This window comes from Calidris pugnax, unplaced genomic scaffold (genome assembly GCF_001431845.1).
Source record: "Calidris pugnax isolate Ruff unplaced genomic scaffold, ASM143184v1 scaffold81, whole genome shotgun sequence".
NCBI lineage: Eukaryota > Metazoa > Chordata > Aves > Charadriiformes > Scolopacidae > Calidris > Calidris pugnax.
This window is the reverse complement of record NW_015090880.1, coordinates 11,265,276-11,287,648: the sequence shown is the minus strand read 5'-3', so window position 1 is coordinate 11,287,648 and position 22,373 is coordinate 11,265,276. Positions and strand designations below refer to the sequence as shown.

Genomic DNA, 22,373 nt, shown 5'->3' with positions numbered 1-22,373 from the left:
TGGGACACCAGGCAGTTACCTTACTGCCTTGCAGAGCAAGCAACTCCATGGGTACTTCTGTGGTGCGAGGGACAACAGCCCCGTGCTGCAGCTTAACAGGTTCAAATTGGACGTAGAAAAAATAAAACTTCTTCAGGAAAGGGTGGTTCAGCCCTGGGACAGACAACTGGGGTGGTGGGGGATCTCTGTCTGGGGAAGCGTCCAAGATCTTGAAGGTTTTGGGTGGACAAAGGCAACCTTTTGTCATGCTAGCAACCATTGTACTCTATGCAGACGATGGGAGAGAGGTCTCCAGAGGTTCTTTCCCCTTTGTGTTTCTATCATACTGTGAAATCTTGCTTCCTTGGGGCTCACCTGGCCAAGTTGTACTGTGAGAGAACTGACACTCATCGGTAAACAATTGCTTGTTTTAGAAACACCAATGCTGGAGGATGCAGATGAAGGTGGGATCAAACTTTGGCACCTGGTAAAACCAACAGAAGAGCCAGAGCTTCCCAAGCATCGGCGTGGGAGCTTAAGAGATCGGGAGCGAGCCAAGGCAATCCCAGAGATCTATCTGACACGTCTACTCTCAATGAAGGTGAGAAGAAGCACAGACTGTTTTGCGCTTGGGATCTTGCCTCCCTTCATATCCCCAGCAGATTGCAGGGATGTGTGTGAAGATAATGAGCCCCATTGCCTGGGCTGATGCACGTGCTGGTTGTTTCCCCTCCGATCCCAGCACTGCAGTGCCAAACTTCTACTCTTACTGATGGGTTAAGCTTTGCAGAGCCTCTAAGAGAGTGAGAAATGTTTTTATCCCTGTGTCCACCCCATGTTTGTCTGTGTGTGTCTCAGAAAAAGGCAGGTACACTGTCCTTCACAGCAGAGTTTCTTTGTCAGCAGTGTCCACTGGGCTGCTATGTCTGCTCACCTTCCCCCCCAGGGACAAGAAGATAGGACTGACCTGTTACCTGCTGCAGCAAGATGATGCTAGTAGTACACACCAGCCATGTACACGTTCAGCTGCAGTCATAAATCAGGCATAGCACCTGCTCACATTCTCCTTGTTGCTTTATTCCAGTCTCATTGTTAAAAAATTGACCCAGGAACTTGTCCTTCTGCTCTGTTCTCAACAAAGGATCAGCTTTTGGCATCCAGGTTCCCTGGCAGTGCCCTGCCTGCAGTAGTACCGTTCCTCAAGGGACAGGCCAGGCATTTAGCCAGGCAGTGCCTGTGTTCTTCCCACATTTATTGAACTTCCACTTGCTGCTGAGAAAACCCCTTCTCCTTGTTCCTTTCTGGCTGGATACAGCTTCTGGCAACCAGCAGTCCCCCTCCTGTAGGCAGTCTCTGTGCTTCAGTGCCATTCTCTCATGTCCCAAGCTTGCTCCCCTTTTCCTGCAGTGCCTCTGAATACACTTGACTTCCCTCCATGTTTTGCTTTGTTCATGAGCTTCCCCTGGCCTCTGCTCCAGAAACCGCTGGGGCCTCCTTTCTCCTTTGCTACTGCTCCCTGCAGCCGGGGGGAGGTAGTTTTGGATGGGTATGGGGAGGCTGTTGAGCAGAAGAGAGTAATTGCTCATTTGCGTGGGGCCTGGGCTCTCCACTCTCCTCTGCCTGTGCTGACTCTGTCCTGCTCGGTTCTCCACAGGGCACTCTGCAGAAGTTTGTGGATGACTTGTTCCAGGTGATCCTCAGCACCAACCGCCCTGTCCCTCTGGCAGTCAAATACTTCTTTGACCTGCTGGATGAGCAGGCAATACACTACGGGATCGCAGACCCTGAGACCATCCATATCTGGAAGACAAACAGGTAAGGTGTTCCTGTGAGCCCCAGAGGAGGCAGTTCTAAGCTGTCTAGTGACAGCCACTTTTGCCTACTGAGGAGGAGCAAAATGGGAGTGCAAGGCAGCAGAGCGTGGTGTGAGAAGCTGGTTTTGCTGGGAGATGCAGTAATGTGCAGAATATCTTTCAGCACTGTAGCTGCTACCTTTGCTGATACCCTGTTGGGCTTCTGTCTTCTCTGCAGCCTGCCCCTGCGGTTCTGGATCAACATTATCAAGAACCCCCAGTTTGTTTTTGATGTGCAGACATCAGATAACGTAGATGCTGTGCTCCTGGTCATTGCGCAGACCTTCATGGACTCCTGTACAATAGCTGACCATAAGTTAGGGCGGGTAAGTACCAAGGGAGAAGGGAGCATGGCTGGCACACATAGTTGAGCAGTGCTGTCCCAGGAGGCCAGTAGTGTTTATGTAGCACTACTGGATGGCAGACCAGACCCGTCCTTGCTCCCATGTGCCACTGGAGAGTGATGGGAACTCCTGGGAAAAGAGGAGCTGATTTTTCTTAGCATACAGAAGTAGTTATTGAGGGGTGCTCTTTATTTACAGCTACCTGGGGGACAGAGCTAAACTGTAGTTGGCTGTGGCAGACAGTGTAAGTCACAGGATGCATCTTGGGAGATTCAGGTTGGCCATTAGAGAAACCTTTTACCACCACTATTTACCCTCTGCTGTGGGTGGAACAGTCCTGCACAGGTGACCAGAGATGGGATGGGTGGATCTCTGCAGGATTTCAGGAATCAGCTATGCAGAGCCAAAGCCAATGCCAATGTGATCTGATTCTGGTGGTCACCTGGCTCCAAGTGGAAGGCTGGGCTAGGGATCCCTGAGGTCCCTTCACCAACACATCTCATAGTTCCTCAGACGGGATTACTAGAAGGGAGCCTGGTATTTGAAATGTCTTTCCATGCAGAGGACAAAAATTCCCAATCCTGAACGAATGACAGAAAATAGCAGTGATGGTGTTACCTGCTAAGGTTAGTCCACAGCATGATGAAAGAGCTTTTTGTAATCAATTCTGGTTTTGAATGTTGAAGGACTCTCCGATCAATAAGCTGCTCTATGCCCGGGACATTCCTCGCTACAAGCAGATGGTGGAAAGGTAAGCAATGAATGTGAGGAGTTGTAGTTTAAGTAGTGAGAAGGAGGCTGGGAGGAACAATACGCTAATTGCCTCTGTCCCACTGTACAGGTATTACGCGGACATTCGTCAGACCATCTCTGCCAGTGACCAGGAGATGAACTCTGCCCTGGCTGAGCTATCACGGGTAAATAAAATACTTTCAGAAGTCACCCTTGCCCCTCACCTGTGCATCTAAGAGTAAGTTAGTGATGCAAAGATGAGATATTCCAGCTGAGTGAGCAATTCTGCTCAGACACACTGACCATTCCCAGGGTCTGCTCAGCTCTTTGCCCACCACAAGGAGGGCGAGGGTCTGCCCAGGTAGCACTGAAGAGAAAAGGGAGTCAAGGATTCAGGGCAAAGAGTACGTGTGATTTTTTTTTCCTTCGCTAGTAACTACTGGTGAATTCCCTTTCCTGTTGCTTTGTGCAACAGGCACATTTCCTAATGAGCTGTGAGGACACAGAATTGAGAAGAACGATTGTTAGGTGTCTCTCATGGTTTTGTCTAACTTCCTCTCTTATTCAGAATTACTCAGGTGACCTCAATTCCCTGGTGGCTCTACATGAATTGTACAAATACATCAATAAGTACTATGACCAGGTGAGTGTGTGTTTCCAGCAGGTATGAACATGCCCTTCTCCTTTTACCAGCCAACAAAAAACCCCTCCAAAAATTAATAATTAAGAGCAGCCAGACTGTTACAACGCTGTGTATTGCTTCATTGGCATGTGTAACTACCATGTCATAAGTTTGCTTTATTCTTATCAAAGAGGGAGGGAGGAAATAACAAAAAAATACTTATGTTTAACTTGGAGGCTGTTGGGATTTCATGTACCCTTCTCTTTTTTTTACTCTGGTATCCAAAAACTCTACTTAAAAATGAAATGCAGCTAGTTCAGATTCATTTACTAAATATATATCATTTTGGGGTGAGAAGTTCAGCATTGTTTTTGCACTATGAAATCTGTAAGTTATTAGGATGAATCTAAAATACTTATTTTATGGTTAATTTGAGATTAATTACTACACACCCATTCTAGTCCTGGGCATGCTGGATTCCAGCTTGGGGCTCTCCACTGTGTGTGGAGTTGGGCTGGGCTGGTTGATTGTGCAGGGTGCTGCAGGAAGGCTGTCAGTGAGATCCATCTCGTTGCAGATCATTACTGCCTTGGAAGAAGACCCAACGGCACAGAAGATGCAGCTCGGATATAGACTTCAACAGATCGCAGCAGCTGTGGAGAATAAAGTCACAGATTTGTGACAGGCGCAGACAGACTGCTCTCCCCTGGCTGAACGGGGACAAGTGCTCGTCCTAGATATACACAGGGTGTCCTGCTGCCATTGGAACCAGACTCTCCAAGGAACCCATGGGTGACATGAACAGGGATGGCCAAGGCAGTACAAAGTACAAGCATCCTTGCATCTCAGAGAATATTTTTTTACAGTTTTTTCTTTTTAAAAGCAAAACAAAACAAAAACAACCCCAAACTTTGGTTATCCTCTGGCAGACCATCAGGGGAACCACACAGCTCCTTCCTACAGATGTTACGTGAATGTGCCAAGTTCCCAAACAACGTTGTTGAGGAGCCAGGTGACAATGCCAAGCACCATCTGTGGAGTCCTCAGTCTTGCACGGATGCCCTTGCCAGTGCTGGGAGACTCTCCTGCTGCAGCCACTCACTTCAGCAGGGATGCAGGAGGCTTTCCCCAGGCTGACAGCTCTACCCGCTCTGTCCCCAGCTAGCGAGCCCTCCTGCAGGATCCCACCTGAGAAACTGCCTTGCAGCGATGTCCCTGCTGGTTCCAGATGCTGGATGGAGAGCATCCGATGGCGAAGGTCTCTTGCTCCCCAGTGTTCTGGTCTCTGACAGCTCATGCACAACACCCGCTTGGATGTGACGTGCTCACCAGCGTGTGTGCTTGCCCGGGGGCCTACTGTAAATGGACAGCACCCCCTCACCCCTTCCCTCAGGACAAATTCAGCATGTGACAGTCGCTGCCTGGCTCACCTCAGTCTCCACCGACCCAGCTCGGGATCCATTTTCCTGGTTCCTTGTGGTCAGAGGTTGCCCTGCTCTTTGGAAAAGCACAATAAATGCCTTGTGCCACTTTCCCTCCCTCTGGTGTCTGGCTGTTCTGCTGCTCTCAACTGGACTTGTAAATACCCTCCGAAAGTTAATGTATTTAAATGCTGAAGGAGAGAATGTTTGATTTTGTGGCTTTGAGACAAAGCTTTTCTTGGAGATATCTCTGTGCACTTCTACTGACAAACGTCTGTCAGCACTGGAGCAAAGTTTTCTCCACTGCTTTGTCTGCAGGGATAACTCGTAGATGTCTCTGTTGTTGTAACAACAGTTTGTTTTTCCCCACAGCTCAGTTCTAGGCTTCTCTGTGTGATCTTCTGCTAGGCTTGCCTTACACCTTTCTCTCAGTTTCACTTCCCAGACTCTCCTGTTGCGGCACGTAGAAGGGTTATTTGGTGAGCTGTGAGCTCGAGGAAGCCATGAAGCACAACTGCATTGTTCCCAAGGAGCATCAGGTCTCCTGCAAACGGGAATGATTTGTGTGAGGAAGGAGAGGCTGGAGCAGGCACAAGCACAGTTTCTTGCCAGCGGTCACTGAGCAGCTCCTCGCTGCTCTCTCCTCAGTTCCTGCGCCGTGTGAACACCGTACTCTGCCCTTCTGGGAGAAAATTCCTATTTATAAGGGTGCCCTACTTGTTCTTGCCCCCCCTGCTGCTAATTCCCTGCTGATGTCCTGCGTGCCTGGGGCAGGCAGACAGGTCTGACTCCTCTGTCACATCCCTGAGGTGGTGATCGTGCAGGCCAGGAGGGACCAGAGCTAAAACAGGGCAGGATCATGTCCCTACCTCTCTTTACATTGCATATAGCAGCAATTCCAGGCCTATCAGATGTGCCCTGTGGCTTTGAGTGCTGCACGTTGCAAAACTGTTCTCCGAGCAATATAACAGCAACCTAATGCTGGTCTCCCTTCCTCCGAAGCCAGCTCTCTCCCGTGACCCTCTCAGCAGTATTCCCAGGTACTCGGTGTGCCCAGAGTACAGTCAGCATCCCTGTGCCACCTCCTGTTCCTGTCCCGCTGCACAGAGCAGCAGACGAGCTGGCTGGCTGCTGCCGGGCAGAAAGTGGGGGGCAGAGCTTGGCTCTCTCTCCCTCCAGGTGGGCACCACTTTGGGTCTTGCTCCCGCTGACAACCCATTTCCACGAATGGTTATTTACAGGAACTTAGCATCTCTGAAACCTCTCTCTCAAATGAATTTGCTTAAATCAGCCCTAAAAAAGCTGGGTGGAGGAAAGGACTGGCAGATGGGGGGAAATAGCAGGTAGAATGCACAATAGTAAAGCCCATTCCCTTAGGAACTGCAAGAGGGGATTCCCTGATTGGAGGCAGGTCCAGGTAGAGTGGCAGAGCAGCATTGTCCCCTTGTGTGCTGACAGATGGACTTTCTGCTACAGGCAGCAAGGGTAGTTTGTGGCCTCTCCATCTTGCTGAGTGTCTGCCAGGAGCCACAGGCTCTCTGCTGGATTTATGGCTCTGCAGACTGTTCACGTCTGCCCCTATTTTTGCAGAATTATCTCTGCGCTTTCCCAGAACAAAGTGGGTTGGGGATTATTTCTGAATCCACCTCACATCAGCAAAGGGAGGAAGACTTGGTGGCTCTCCTGGAATCGTAGTGACAGGCGTCCAGGTGTCTCTGCTGGGAGCTCAGCCTCTGCCCACGTGGCTGACTTAGGCCGTGGGTGAGCAGCTCCACATCCTCTCTGCTTCTCAGTGCTGCTCCTGGATGTTGGGAATGATCTGCTTTCTGAGTGTATCAGTGAAAGTCCGCTTTTATTAGAGCAATAATCAAGATTTAAAAATAGAGCTAAACATAGGTGATTTGACTTATTTAACATCTTGAGCTTGTCCTTGCATAGCGGGACAGGAGGCACTGCCCAGCGCGGGTGCAGGGAGGATGGAAAGCTGGCAGTGCCCATCTCTTCCCATCCTTCTGCCCTCAGTCCAGCTCCGGCATCCGCCTCCCCTGCGGACACGCGCTGAAGGTCCCTGGCTGGGATCAACATGGGCGTTTCGGCATGGCCCCTCTTCTCTCCGTCCGTGCCCCTCTCCTGTGGCAAAATCCGTTACTACGACAGGGTTCTGTTGCATTTAAATTTGCACAAAACAGGTTTTGTTATGAAATTCCCTCTTGCGGGGAAGAAGTATTTATTTATTTCTCACTATCCTTCCAAGTTTCTTCCAGTCTCTGCCTGATTCCGTGACCAGCTTGTCAGACACTCCGGAGATGGACGTTCCTTCTCGGGGACGGAGAATCCTCTCTGGATGTTCCTGTTTTCCTACAGGTAGTGAGTTCTGGGGGCACCAGCTGAGAGTGCCCTCCCACAGCGACCCTTCCCCTTCTGCGAGACACAAGGGCAGCGAGGGGATGTTGCTGCTTTAGTAGTATTCTCAGAAAGGTGATGTTCTTGAATGGCAGGCATTAAGATTTATGTAGTACTGCGGTCAGGGAAAGAAACTTGCTTCCACCGTGGTCTGGATGAAACGCCGAGAACTGATCAGTATTAAGATAAATGTGCGTTATTGTGTTTGAATGTCTCTCCTGTTGGCACGACTAGGAGTAGCTGGCACCCACGGGATGTAGATGTGAGAGTGTTTGCTTTCATCTGTCTGGTGGCAAATTTAGGTGTATCTGGAAGCTGTTTTTTGTTGTTGTGTTTTGTAGAAATGATGGCTAATTTTTTAAAATGAAAATAGAGGGTTCTTGGATGCTGCTGCCTCGGTGGAATGCCATTTCTTTTTCAGGATGTGCCCCAGTTGCAGGGAGATGCTGCTTTTTTGGTGCCTTTCTTGTCAGGATGATTCTTTTGGTTTCCAGAACACCCAGTGTGTTTGCTCTAATAGTCTTTCTCCCAGTCCTCTGTCCTGGTGCCTCCGCCCTCTCCCAGCCTTGTGACTTGGTGTCTTTCTCTGTGTTATGGTATGGCCTGACCTGCATTTATGCCCTGCCACACCTTGAGTTCTTCTCAGAGCACCTGAGGTACTGTCTTTTGCAAATTTGAATTAATAATTAATATAAAAAGCTTGAAAAAAAAAAAAAAATCTGAATTTTGTTACATAGTGTAATAACTGTTTGTAGATACTGTTCTGAGATGTAGGAATCTATTGGTGATATAAGAGGTTTTGTCTGTAAATAATCAGTTTAGAGTCCAAATGATTTTAATAAAGAGAATTCTTACACAATAATTCAATAAATTTTAATATACAACCTGCGTGTTGTGCTTGTGTTGCACAATGATGCAATTCCCCAGAATGGATTTGCCTCTTTTTTTTCTTTTTTCCCTCCCAAGTGGAGACTGTACTGCTGGGAGCGTGGGGCTTTTCCCTCCCTCCTCCTCCACAGTCCGCGTGATACCGGCTGCGTTTCTTTGAGATGACCTTGTGCCACCTTCCAGTGATGGCTCCTGCATCGCCGCCGCTCTTCTGCGGTTTCCAGAGCTCAGACACCATCCCTGCCGCAGGAGGGGGGAACCTCCCTTCGCAGCACATCTCCTGCAGCAGGAGCTGGGCTGTAGCTCTGGGCTGGGACTCGAGGGGCAAATCTGTTCCAGCTCTGGTTGTGGTTTTCTGTGGTGGGTAAGTGGGGAGGGAGTTGCTTGAGCTGGAGTTTGTTGATGGCTGTTTTCCACCAGTGTTCCTAAATTAGTAAAAACAACTTAATTCTTAAACTAATTGCAGAGTTCTTCCTAGACATAAAGCTGGCTCCTGGCCCATCTATCCTTCCATTCCTTTACTAGTGGAGTTTTGGCTACAGCCTGCCTCTCCCCCCTCTTATCTATGTAATGTCACCGCTTTAGTCCCTCCTTTTCCCTACGTGTGTGTGTGTTCTTGGTGGCCTTTTAGGGGTTACAAACGGCTGGTCCCCTGGGTTGGTGCCCCTGTGCTCGCTCAGCGCCCAGCCTGGTGCAGCCTCTGCCCCCCTCCCTTGTTATTTTTAGTGTGGGGAAGGCAGGTGAGAGGAGAGGGGCACAGGCAAGGGGAGAAGCTCTCCGGGAGGCCCCCGACCTGGGTTTGGCAGCCTGGATCTGCAGCAGAGCTACTGCTAGGCAGCGTTAACCCTTTGCTTCGGGGCTTGGGCTTGGTCTCTGCAGTCTCGGGAAGGAAACCTGAGCTGTACAACACCAGGGCCCCAGCGAGGGGGAGGCCAGGGCTCGCTTGGTGCAAGGCTGCAGCCTGAAAGGGGAAAAAAAAAATAATGTGATTTTTATTGCGTGTGGTTGTTTCCTCCTTGGTGCCGTGTGGGTGGTGGGATGCTCGGGTCCCACCTCAGTGGGGCAGGGATGCCAGGACGGTGCTGCTCTCCTGGTTGCTCTCCACAAAGAGGGAATGGGGAAGCGTAGGGTGGGTTGTCCCCCACACCACGCTGTGTTTGGGCACTGCTGGGGGAGGCTGAGGTGCCTCGGGTCAGCAGTGTGGCACACGGGTGGGCTCGTCCCCTCTGCCAGGCACAGGCTGGGGATGGCTGTGCCAAGCAGGTGATGGTGCCACAGCAGCCAGGCTGGGCCAAAAGTCCTGCCAACACGCTGCTGGGAGCGGTGGGAAGTGTCAGGCAGCCCCATGGCTTCTAGGTCTGGGGACAGGGAAGCAGAGGGGAAGGATTTCTCTGTTTCCATCTCAGTAGAGCCGTGAATTTCCCTCTATAAATAGTTGCTGTGGAGACTGTGGAGCCGCAGCAGGCTGACAGACCTGCTGGCAGGGAAGCCGGGGGGAGGCAGGGAGAGGCCAGCCGTAAAGTGAATCCACCGCAGCTGTCCTAGGTCTCCTGCTATCCCAAAGCCAAGGTTGTTCCCAGAAGCAGTGCTGTGATCCGATACCCTGCCCCGCTCCTCTCCACGTCCATCCAACGATGCAGAAGAGTTTGGTCTGCTCAAGGACACCCCTCCCGGGCAGCAGAGATTAAAAGGAGAGAAGGACCAGCTGGTATCTCACTTTGGGGAGCTCCAGAATGAGCCAGATGACAAACGGAGCGGCGTGCCGGGCCTGCGAGCTGCTGCACGGTGAGTCTGCACAGGGTCCCTGGGGCTTGGAGTCCTGTGCACCAACGGGGCTGCTTTTCTGCTGCATGTGGTGACTTGCAGAGATGCTGTGCTCAGGAAGGGCTGGCCAGGTCTGTGTTCATGCAGAAGAGGAAGGTGTGTATTGTTCTGGTGAGTTCTGTGACCCCAGAGGTATAGGCACTGTAAGGCATAACTGGTGGTGGGCAGCTCTGTACACCATTCCAAGCAGGTTGGAGGAGTTCAGGTGGAGTCGCTCAGGCCAGAAGTGAAGTTCTCTGACCAGGTCCAGGCTTGCAGCAAGCCAGTAGGTTCTGCACAACATAGCTTTGAATAATAGCGGTTTTTAACGTGAAGATGTCAAGGGATGAAGGACTTTAGAGCACTGATTGTCCTTTATCACAGCTTAGAAAAGTATGTTTCGCCCTCCTATACCAAGTTGCATAGCAACGCTCCGCATCCTTTGCCAGTGCATCCATCTACGCTGGATGGAGGTAAAGTCCCACACGCCTAAAGATGGACCTTAGGCGTCCATGTTGCCTCCACAGCAAGGACACCGGGGCCTGTTGAGCTGCCCAAAAGCTCCATCAGCACTAGTGCCAGGATGTTTTACACTCTCATCTGTCTTTGGGTGCTGCTTTCCCACCAAAGTCTCTTGTTGCTATCACAATCCACCTAGGGAAGATGCTGTTGAACTCCCATCTCCACACGCTTTGAGTTTTCCTTTGGCAGGAGAATGGAGAGCAACATAATAAAATCTTTAAGGCTGTTGCCCGGCTCCCGGATCAGCCACTGCTGTCCTAATGATGGGAATGACAAGGGCTTGGGTAGGTTCTGGTGGTGCAGGAGCTTGTGAGGTTACCGATGTGCTCGGTCTGTGCACAAATAAGGAAAATTTTGATTTCTGTTTCATAGCTAAGACGTTAGTAAGTATTTGCTGAAAAAAGTGGCCATAGAGACATGCAGCATCCCAGAGGTTTATGCCTAAAAGAGACTGATTCTGAACAGTGTAAATGCCATGGTTAGAGGTGTAAAAATATGAGGAGGAGGAGGGATTTTAAGCTCCTTTCAGATTGTTGTAGGGGCCTAGATGAACAGGATAAGGTCAGCTCTGGCAAGTTGGATTGTCCCTGACAGAATTGGAGTCTTGAGCCCAGTCTGACCCTTAATTAGAACCATACTGGGAGATTCCTGGGTGCCCAAAGGCAGGCTGCGTCTCTGCCTGCTGCGCTGGGAGAGGAGCATCAGTGTGTTCAAAGAAACTTTACCCTTTTGAGGAAGTGACGCCTCTGCCTCAGCACCTGGAAGATGTTACTGTCCCAGAACAACTCCCCATCACGTAGCTCTTGCTGCCACCAGCACCTCCAGTTCACTATAACTATTTCTGAAAATCTTCTGATGCAGACGAGCTCTCAACTTTAGCAACGTGATTCGAAAGTCAGTATTTCTACCCACACCAATGGTCTACTGGGATTATTATCACCTGTCACAAGCTCTGGCAATGCACGTTAACCTGAAGCTTTGGCCATACAGCAAGGGACATTTCCAAATTATGAAAGGGCTGGGGGTACCCCAGCTACGGCAGCTTATGTCTGTATTTCCATTAGCAACATGGGCTCTGGGCTGCTATTTCAGGTGACCAGTGCTGAAGCCAATTCTACAACGGTGCTGTGGGGCGGGGGGACACCAGTTGCATCAGTCTGTCTGCAGTGTCTCAGTGTTTGTACCCTGGGCTGTCATAGTAACAAACCCTGGGAACAGCCTCCCCCTCCAGCACAGCCTCTTGCTATGGTGTCATGGGACAGTCGGTGATAAACCCGTGCTCCAGCCCAGGGCTGGGCTGCAGACAGATGTGTAGCGCTGCACTTCCCAAAATGCAAGTTCTGCTTTGCACCCTTCTGGAATGTGAAGCTTCTCCTGCCAGCAAAAGCCAGGATTTGTCCCCTCCTCAGCTGGGATGGGGATGGGGAGCGAGTGCTTCCCCCGGCTGCGGCCATGGGAGGGGATCCCGCAGTCCCCGCTAAGCCCCTGAAAATCCACCAGAGGCACAGGGAAACCTGAGACTCCCACCTGGCCCTGGCCCGGCCACACACCGCCGGGATCCCTGCCCAGCCCCAGCCTGCCAGCTTTCCTCCTCTGAACTCTCAAAATAATCCCTGCCTCCGTGAAGTGCCAAAAGCGTTTGTAACGGCCCGGCTCCAGGGGCTGATGAAGCAGGTGGGAAGGAAGAGGGGGTGAGGGGGAGAGAGCAGGGGTAGAAGAGGGAATGGGAGCCCTGCAGCTCAATGTGCGCAGCGTGCAGCAGAGACACAGCTCCCTGCAGCTCTCCATCTCTCTTTAAAGAGTAATAGGCTGAAGATCACACTGCCTGTGGCCCACAATCCGGTTCCCCGCTGCCTGTGTCCCTTCGTGCCAGGATCTGCTGCGCCGCTGGGCCATGGAGGAGCGGGTGCAGGAGGAGATGCCGTCAACCCAGCGCACAGGTCAGTCCTCAGGCGTGTGGCTCCCGAGCTGAGATTGTGCCAGGCTCTGCCCAGGCCAGAAGAGGCCACTGGGATCTGTCCGGCCGTTCCTCTGGGAGGATGGCTGTCCTCAGCTGCTCTTTCAGTCTAAAAGCATTTAGAGATGTCAGTAATGTCTTTTGGCCATGGTCCCCGCAGGAGGCCACCACCCCGTGAGGGAAGGAGAGGTGCTCAACACACGATACCAGGCTCTGCGCAAGCTGGGCTGTGGCGCCTTTGCCACCGTCTGGCTGTGCCAGGACATGAGGTGAGGGGCTGACCAGCTTTCGGGGAGGTGGGAAGGGGTGGCTGATCTCCTGGACAGGACCTGCCCCTCTCACAGAAGCAGCAGAGCGCAGCCACTTGCCCTGAGCACGTTGGCATCCCCTGAGCACAGGACGGCTCTGCATTTGCTCTTCTCCTTTAGACCCTGCAGTGTCCATGCTCTGCCTTTTTCTCTCCAGTCCCTTGCTGTTCCCTGGGGCAGTTGTGCTGCCAGAAGCCAGCAGTGCCACCACGAGTGATGCCCATGGGCCATGCACGCTCCAGACCAAGGGCAAGGCTGCTTGCAGGAGGGCAGCACCCACACACAGAGCCCAGGGCTGGGTGTTGGGGAGAAGGGGAGGTGCTGCTGGTTAGGGCCATTACGGCGTGCGTTGGCTGGCATCTGTGATTTGTTCCCCAGGAGGAAGAAACACGTAGCTGTGAAAGTCCTGAGAAGCAGGGAGAGCTTTGCTGAGGCTGCCCAGGATGAGGTCGCTCTCCTGCGCTGTGTATGTATACTCTGAGGCTCTATGCTTTGCTTCATGAGGATGGCCCCTGAGTTCAGGTCTGGGTATCAGCCTCATTGTTCCTTCTCCCTTCAGGTCTCGGTCTGAGGAGCTAGATGGGCAACAGGAAAACAAACCCAAAAGTTAGCAAATTTGTAGAAATAACCCTGGCTCAGCACTGGCCTCTGAAATAGGCACCTTCTCTTTCCTCCGGTCATACTGGGACACGCTGGCTGTGTCCCGCTTACCCTATCAGCCCATTTATTTCAGCTGAGACCGAAATAGGAGGAATCTGCAGGAAGATAAGGCGAATAATCAAGAGAAAAAGGTGGTAATGTTCTTAAGCAGGAGATGGGAGTGTGTCCACTCTATTTGTGTTTTTGCCAGCCCAGAGGGCATTGCTCTATCGCAGCACTGATACTGAAATAAAAGGAAATATCTGAGGAAAAAAAAATGCAGGATGTAGCAAAAATATAATAAACGTCTGAAGTCAGAAAGCTGCTTCCTGCCTTTGCTAATGGCTGTGGTAATTAGGTGCCTATATCTGGGTCTCGGCTAGTTGACTTTGAAGATGGCTTGACCTGCTAGTTCTAGAAAGCTCATAGTTACAATTCTTTGAGTTTGCCTAAATACAAAGTTACGTCAGCTTTAGATGAGTAAAAGCCATTAAATTTTGCATTTCAAATTACTCTGAAGCCTTTCTCCAACAGTCTTGAGAGAGGTTTATTTCGCATCTGTAAATCTGTAGGTCCTATCCAAAGGGACATGAGCCAGACTCCGTGATGCAAGAGGAAGTACCAAGTGGCACTAATTTAATGTAATCAGAGGGCTGCTTTTCTACACATCAGCATAATCCTGCGTACAGACTGAGCCTTACCCTTGATTTATTACTAATTCTCTCTGAAAGACACGCCTTCCCATTCAGCAGAACACAGCTGGTTCCCAGGGCTGTTCCCACTGGTACAGGGTGGTTGGTGCCTGCAGAGCTGCCAGGAGAGACGATCTGGTCTCCCTGGCTTCCAGGGCTGCTCACCTCTGTCGTGCCAGCACAAACCTCCTGGCGCTGGTACAGGTGGATCCAGCAGCTGCACAACATCCCAAACCAAAATCCTGACAGTTATGGCTGTGAAAAGAAAAATAAAGTATGAATCGCTGTACCAGGATCAGCGCTCTGTGAGAGCAAACTGCCCATAGCAGGTGTACGGTGCTGGTGCAAGAGTGGGGTACCATAGCACCCGTGTTTGGGCAGACTGGGGGTTCACCCTGGACCAGCAGCAGATAGCCAGATGGGTGTACAGACAAGCTAAGCACAGTGTGCTGCTCCCACTGAATGCTCCCCTGGCCTACAGCAGTTTCCAGCTGGAGATTTCTTAGGCCACAGGTGATGTCTGTGTGGGCAGTGATTCTCAGTAGATTTACCTTCAAGACTCCTGCCCTGCTTTCCTGTGAACCCACAGCCCCCTGTGACAAGAACTGCCACCGATTACCCACGTGCTGCGTGAAGAGCCATCTCCTCTGCTTTGTTTTTGAACATCCCAAGTGCTAGGGGTTGATGCCCACTGGTTTTTGTATGAAAGATCTGTGTTCATGCCCTCTGCCACCACTCCATATGTTACAGATTTCTGCAGTACTTGCCCACAGCCCTTTTTCAGTCCAAAGAGACCTACTTTGCTGGGTTACTGTAGACATAGATGCTACAGTCTATCCCAGGAGGACAGGTAGCCTTCAAGTGGCCGAAGACAATCACAAGGTTTCTGCCTCTCTGCAACCCATTGCCAGAAATTGCTGAAGGGAAGGTGTGGGTTTTAAAAGACAATGTCCCAGCCTGCCACTGGGGGACAGGCCCAACCCTCCTCTGAAGACAGAGCAGAAGCTGCAGAAGTGCAAAGGAAATGGACAATCATTGCTTCTGGGAGCAGGGAGCCATGGTCTTGGGGGAATCACCTTCCAGCACAAGCAGGAGTACTTTCTGGGCTTGCATGGCATAGAATAAGCAGCAGGAAGTGTGTTAGATGCCATTAGCAAGATCAGTTTGAGTTATTTGGGCACTGTGAGGGTGATGGTCACACCTGCTCAAGAGCTAGACAACATACAGAAACTCATTCCTTGGTAACAGATTCTGCTTGTGTGTTTGGAACCTGTTTTTCTTGATGCTGTTTTCCTGGGATTCATGAAGTGCTAACTACTGGAAGAGAAAGTCTGTAGAATGGGATAAAGAGGGTGCAAGATGTTCTTGTGTATATATAGGTCTCTAATTGCAGCTTTCTTGGAACCCTCCCCCTCAGGTGAGCAGTATGAAGAAGAAGGACCAGGCAGGAGAAAATATTGTCTGTTTGCTAGACGACTTCAGAATGATTGGAGAGAACGGCTTCCATATCCTTCTGCTGAGAGTGCTGGGGCTCTGGTCAGCAAAGCCTGGGCTTGCCTTGGGGAGTTACAGGATGGTGTAAAACTGACCGCTGTGCTCCCATGAGGATGAGGAGGGCAGTAGTTGGACTGAGGCACGTGGATGTGGCTGGAGGAGAGAGGGTAGACAAGGAGATATCTCGGCTGCTCTGGTGAAGGGCAGAAGGCTGGTGATAGCACCTTCTCTCTGTTATTGAATCCCTGACTCTTTCCCACATGCATGCTTGGTATTTGAGGCGCTGGGTCCTTCCCTGAGATGTCTGATGGGTAACTACACTGCCCAGGGACTGCCTCTGCCTTTTGTGAAGAAGTCTTTGCAGCAGGTGAGAACTTAACTGGAACTCGGTGAGGGCACCAGGGGACTGTTGGCTGGGGGACATGCCATAGTCTTCATCCTGGGGTCATTTGCCATGAACTGCATGGCTGCATCTGCAAAGAAAGGGATAATACAGAGTGAGTGCGCAAGGCGTGCTTTTTTTTAGGGGGAAACAATAATTATTTCTTTTGGGTGTAAGGAGAGAAAATGTTAATTAAAATGCAGAGTGGTAAGTCCTCACATTCCCATTAATACAGGGGCACTGTGTGTTACTGCCCAAGCCTGCAGTCTCATCAGGTTTGGGAAGGGGTCAGGGCCATCACCATGAAGAGTCAGCAGACCTGCACCAGGGATTCAGGGGTGGCACTTGTGTTCCAGTGCCACCATCATCTCAGTAATCATTGCATGCTCTAGCAGTTCTTCTGCTGGCAGGAGCAGCAGGGGGACAAACAGCCTGCTATAGTTATGCTTCTTGTGGGCAAACCATGTGTGTCTCTGCCCTCCCTCTGCCCTAAGAAGTCCCCTCAGGCAGCAATGCCAGACTGTTGGCATTTGCCTCGCCATCCAGCCATGGGTAGCACTGGCAGGGACGGCAGCTTTCTGCACAGTACCACCCAAGGCTGCTCGAGGTCTCCCTCAGCACTGATGTCTTTCCAGGGCTCTCTAAATTGCTGGTTCAGCTGACTGGTCCTCCGCCCATGTTGAGGTTTTCCTGCTCAGAGCCAGCTCTTCCTTCGCCCCCTCCTCTAAGGATGTGGTGTGCCGATCAAACAGATCGTGAAAACTGAGTTTCTTATGTGTTGTCTGGGAATAGCTGAGGAATGGGAAACCTGAGAGAGGCCTCAGAATAGTTAAAATTACATTTTGCCTCTCCTGCTGAGATTTATCAGAAGTCTGCACGCTTGCCAAGATGAAGATTTGCTACCCTGATTCCTGTGCCCTTCTAGGGACACTAAGAAAGAAAACCACTTCCTCCTTCATCCTTTTTCTGGAATAGCCTCTTCTTCCTCTAAAGAAGCTCCACTAACACCTGAATAAGTTACACAAAAATGTAGTGGCATTAATCTCTGTGCCCCATTTCACAACCAAGCCTTTTGCTTGATCCATTCCTGTATCTGCTTTAATTGTAAAATCTCAGAATCTTTTTTCCCCTTCAGATCAGCACTGGGGCAGTATTTACTTCTGATTCATTCCAGTTTAGCTATTTAAATCTTTCCCCGTGTTTCGCAGTTACCATTTAAGGTTGGTATTTCCCCAAGGCTGGTGTTCATCCCAGAATAGAATTTGATAATACAGAGAATATTTGCCAGCCCTTTATGACTGACCAGAGTGTTTAAAAAAATATATAAATCTCCCAGCAGCGTTTTCGCTGTTATTGATTTCTGATAGCGACTGTTTCTCTCTAGTAGGCGTTGTTTATCTCTCCCCTGTGACAGGCCAGACTCTCCCTGCTCCGTCGTAAGCCGTTCTTTCCCTACATGGCTCTCCTGCACTGCTTTTAAGCCCTCTCTACACACGCTCACTCATCATCTCTCCCTCCTCCTGTCGGGGTTCTGCTGCACCTCCTTTCCTCTCCTTGCACGATGGGACACCATCCTGTGCCATGTCACTCTATAACTGGCCCCCAACTTCCATGCAGGAAGGCATGGTGGTCCAAGGACATAATAGCCATATGAGTGTTTTTTTCAGGAGAAAGTTCAACTTTGTGATTGCAACGCCTCCTCGTAGCCCCATCCTCTTTCCATCCCCCCCAGGCTTGCCCATCCATGCTGTGATTTGTGTATTTTCACGCTGCCTTCTGCTGCGTGTCACTGCCACCTCCCCCAAACAGCCCCTTCCCCACTGGGCTCCCCAAATCCCTTGTGCCTGCTGCCACAGGGCCACCCCAACCAACGTCAGCGCTCTGCTGGCTGCACCTCCAGCTTAGTACAGGGCATTCGCTATGCAGAAAGAATTTAATGCAGATAGCTTCCATCAGTGCCCCCTTTCTCCAATACCAGAACGTCCACAGCTTGTGCTGGCGTGCTCTGCTGGGGCAGGGGAGGCGGTGGGGACCCGTGGGTGGCTGAGGTGACTTGCTGCCTGCTGGCCCAGGTGCTGGCAGGGCTGCACTTCCTGCACAAGCGCTGCCGCATCATCCACGCCGACATCAAACCGGAGAACGTCTTGCTGTACGGACGTGACAAAAGCCTCCAAAGGCTTCTGCCCGATGCGTTCGACTGCGGCCAGAGAACAGATTTGAGGCTAAAGGGACCAGGTGAGTGCTCCAGGGTTGGTTTTTTTTAACAAGAAAAGGGACTTTGGTGTTTATTTCCAGGAGGGAAACAGAGAGGCAGCAGGTACAGATAATCTTGGGAAAAGTTCCTAAGATCCTGTAACGGCCGCTGTGAACCAGCACAGCCAGCTTGGGCTGCTGAGAGGCTGCTCCTATCTCTGCTTAACATAAATATCGTGCTACGTTACTCCAGGCACCTGCAGACGTGTGGTCTTGCAGGTAGGTTTGTGTGGAGGAGAACTACACATAATGGGCATCTGTCAACGGCCCCACCACAACCTTGGCTCATAGGTACAGCATAGTCCCCTTGCGTCCGGTGCCTTCAGCCACTGAAAGGTTTACATACAAGATGGTTCGATCAGAAAGGGGTATGACATTTCTGCTCTTTATTTCCTATATTTCTGAGGTTTGTGGGAGACTTGCATGTACAGCTAATCTTCAAGGCCTTTTGAGACATAATTTATTTGCAGAGAATGGCGTGAATATTGAACAATACATAAGACCCTTTATATTTTCCTCACACGATGTTCTCCTGTGATCATTTCTCCCACGACGGCGCTGTGTTGTCTCTCAAACTCTGGGGCAATTGGGGAAGTGCTAAATTAGTGACCGAGTCTCCCTTGGAGCAGAAAGGTGCAATATTAGGCATAGACTGACAGCTCACTGCAAAGCAGTACAGCGAAAATTACCCTTTTCCGAGGTCATATGAAAATGTAACCTTTACGGTGCTTGCCAAGTGGGCTGTGCCCAAGGTCTGTGACAGCCAGGACTGCTGAAGGCTGAGGAGACATCACAGATGTTTTGTGTCTGACTAGTGCTGTTTCCTCAAAAAAGAGGTGGTGAAAAAAAAGCATTTTAGGACCTTTTAGGTTGAAAAACTTTAAAGGCAAGCATACAGGCCTCTGCTGTGTTGAGTGATGAATACCTGTTGGTTTGGAAAGACCTGATTTCCCTCTGTCTTTTCCACCTAGGTGGTGATCTTGGCAATCGATTGGAAGAATGTGATTTAATGAGCATAGAAGTGAAAATTGCAGACCTGGGCAGTGCGTGCTGGACAGTGAGTGTGCTCTGTGTCTCACTCCCGTGTGGACGTGGGATGCTGTGTGCTTCTTTCCATCCTACCATGGACGTCTGTCCTTTTACAGCAGAAGTTATTTCAGTGTGCTGAAGAGATGCTGATTTTGGGGGGTTATACTCAGCATTCCCAGCTCAGAGCTGGGCCCTGCACTCCCAGAGACACTGTCAACTTTGGACGTTTCTTCAGCTTGCAGTTAGTCCCTACAATTAGAAAGTCAAAACCATTTTTGGTGTGAAATGTTGGGAGGTAAATTCACCCTGGTGTCAGTAGGGCTGAGAATCTGCCCTGCACAGAGTTTAACAAACGTGTTTGGTTCTGCCCCTCAAAGTCCTCCTCACTGCACAGGAAGCTTGTGACCACACACACGTGTCGGTACTCGTTTACGGGCACTAACCAAAGGGAGTTTGTTTCTGTTCCAGTACAAGCCTTTTTCCAAGGAGATACAGACCCAGCCATACCGTGCTCTGGAGGTGCTGCTTGGATTAGACTATGGCACTCCTGCAGATATCTGGAGCACCGGCTGCCTGGTAGGACAGGGGACAACGCTGTGCCTGCGTGGGAGGGGACCGACACCAAACGTGTCCCCTCAGCACCCACCCATAGCAGCTGCATGGGGAGCAAGGCTTCCTTGCTGAGGAGAAAGGGGCTGTCTGCACTTTCACTTTCCCTCGAAAGCATGCTGCTGATAAAATTCACTCTTAATTAGTTTAAGCGATAAGGCAATTCACACCCCACCTGTTAACTAACTCACAGGCTTGACTGAATCAGGCACATACTGCTTTTCAAAGGTGCCATGATATGGATCAATGCAGTGTGAATATTTCCGTATTTTAGGATCAGTTCTGTGTGACAGGAAAGGAAATTGGTGCTATCAGAGTTAATAGGGGGAAAAAACCTCCAGGTCAGTTAGTGACTTAACAATGCTCCTCCATTTCTAGGCATTTGAAATGGCAACTGGGGAGTGTCTATTTGATCCTCAACCTGGGAAATATTTCTCCAGAGATGATGGTAGGGCTCCATCAGTTTTTTTAATTTCACTGACCAAAGTGTCACAATCTTTGTGCCTAGATGTGTTTTCCCTCTGTCCAGATCATGTTGCTCGTATTATTGAACTCCTGGGAAGAATTCCTCCTCAAATTGCTCTCTCCTGGAACAAGTCAACAAAATTCTTCAGCAGGCCAGGTAAGAATTGGAGTAAGGAAGTTTATTCTCAAAATCACCGTGGATCTCTGACACATTCCTACTCAGCTCACACTGAAACCCAAGAGTTATGTCAGGTAACACATACTACAAGCAGGGGCAGAACACAAGTGGAGGTTTCATAACACTTCCTGCCCTACCTACCTTTGCAATCCAGGAGTGTTCCAGGGATAAATGCAAAATCCTGAAAAACAGTCACAGCAAACACCCAACAGGGAAAATATTTCCATTCTTTATCCTTTGCATCTGGAGAGAATGGAAATACAGGCAGGAAGTAGCTACACGGCAGGAAGGCTGAAGAGTGTGTAACGGGCAGGATTTCACCCGTTCACTTGCAGAAAACAATGATGATCAGGAATGGGACACTCATATCCTTCCATCCCTCCAATGTGGCTGCTATATATAGTGTTTTAGCCCAACCATAACATCTCTTCTGTTTTATTCTTCCCAGTTCCTTTCCCTTTGACTCATCAGGTTTGAAATCCTTGCCTTTGACTTCAAGGCATCACATGACTCCATCCTTCTGCAATTTAGTCTATCATGCGTTTTCATGCTCACCAGACACTCAGCCTCCCCACAATTCACTCAATGTTGAGTGCTGGCACCATACTGTAGTTCTACAAGCACCTCCCTGCACATTCACATCCTTTGCTCACACTTATTCCTTCTATGGTACTCAAAAAAATGAGTCAAACCCAGTTTTTGTTCTACATTCACTCTGTGTGAACTAAGCCGGCCCGGCCACAGATCCCTAACCTGAATCACTGCATTTACACCATATACTCCTGGGGGCAAGCACAGCTTCTTGGTCAGCAGTGGCACTCTCCTGGGTCCTATGGAACTGAAAGATATAAAACAAACCAAACACTAGTGTCTTGTGAGCTCTGGCACTCAAATGGCCTGGTGCATTGTGGGTTGCATGCAGACAGACACAGGGAACAAGCAGCAATGGCTTTAGCATAACTGTTTTGGGAATGCTTCATTTCCTCTTGGCACGTTCTCGTGTAAGAAATACTCAGCAACAGGGAGACTCCATGCACTAGCTTGGAAAGATGATTTCTGAGAAACACTCGAGCACCAAACCTGCAAGGGGCTGTGGAGGGGAAGCTTACAGAGTTCAAAGGAGAAGGAAGGGATCCTTCAGGACGCTTCGGATGGTTTGTGTAAGGTGAGGAGCGGCAGCCTCTCCGCCTTGCGAGTGCGATTAAGGTACTGTGCTCACACTGTCTTTGCTAGGTGCTCTTCTGCGGATCTCCAGGCTTTCCCCCCGCAGCCTCCACAGCATCCTGGCGGAGAGACACAAGTGGACAAAAGACGAGGTTACTCCCTTCCCCGCCTTCCTGCTGCCCGCGCTGCAGTACTCGCCCCAGCGCCGCGCCACAGCCGCCCAGTGCCTGCAGCACGCCTGGCTCAGCGCCCCGTGACCGGCCCCGCGGGGAGAGGAGGGGGGAGGAGAAACCGACGACCCGGAGCTCCCCCGGGCCCCGCCGCAGCCACCGGGACCGCCCTCCCGGGTGTCGGCGGCCCCGGGCCGGCTGCCATGGCGGCGGCGGCGGCGGGGGGGGCTGCGGGCGCTGCGCACAAGATGGCGGCGGGGCCGGGCCGCCCCTCAGGCGTCGGCGGCTTCTCGGGCCTCCCGAGCGACCCCCGGAGCCGCCTCCAGCCGGATTCCGCGGCTCCTCCCGCGCTCGGGCTCCGTTCGCCTTCCTTAAAAACGTCCCTTTAGTTCGTCTAGTCCGCACGCGGCGTTAATTGGAAGCAGTAATTAACGTCCTACGGTCTCGAAGGCGGCGTAAAGCGGGG

General features: G+C 50.8%; 2 protein-coding genes and 1 long non-coding RNA gene across 5 annotated transcripts in view; 2 read left to right on the top strand and 1 right to left on the bottom strand.

Moving 5' to 3' along the window:
* PLXNB1 (plexin B1) overlaps positions 1–8,242 on the top strand; it is an 80,469-nt gene extending 72,227 nt beyond the window's left edge. For all 3 annotated transcript variants that reach the window (XM_014946793.1, XM_014946794.1, XM_014946792.1), the window contains exons 32-38: positions 414–580; positions 1,634–1,794; positions 2,011–2,158; positions 2,863–2,927; positions 3,018–3,093; positions 3,477–3,551; positions 4,108–8,242. In XM_014946793.1, coding sequence (XP_014802279.1) covers positions 414–580; positions 1,634–1,794; positions 2,011–2,158; positions 2,863–2,927; positions 3,018–3,093; positions 3,477–3,551; positions 4,108–4,212 — 797 coding nt within the window. In that variant the 3' untranslated portion in view covers positions 4,213–8,242. The remainder of the gene's footprint in view (positions 1–413; positions 581–1,633; positions 1,795–2,010; positions 2,159–2,862; positions 2,928–3,017; positions 3,094–3,476; positions 3,552–4,107) is intronic.
* A 1,482-nt stretch (positions 8,243–9,724) lies between these two features.
* On the top strand, positions 9,725–22,348 carry LOC106890659 (SRSF protein kinase 3-like). Its single transcript, XM_014946618.1, has 12 exons — positions 9,725–10,027; positions 12,368–12,507; positions 12,685–12,793; positions 13,211–13,298; positions 15,581–15,668; positions 15,918–16,024; positions 18,112–18,274; positions 19,264–19,349; positions 19,790–19,897; positions 20,309–20,378; positions 20,460–20,552; positions 21,807–22,348. Exons 2-12 carry the CDS (start codon positions 12,462–12,464, stop codon positions 21,992–21,994), a joined length of 1,146 nt encoding a protein of 381 aa, XP_014802104.1. The 5' UTR covers positions 9,725–10,027; positions 12,368–12,461; the 3' UTR covers positions 21,995–22,348.
* Positions 20,554–21,941, bottom strand: LOC106890660. Its single transcript, XR_001412547.1, has 2 exons — positions 21,683–21,941; positions 20,554–21,411 (listed from the first exon to the last, which is right to left on the bottom strand). It is a non-coding gene; the product is annotated as an uncharacterized LOC106890660 (long non-coding RNA).
* Positions 22,349–22,373: the final 25 nt, after the last annotated feature.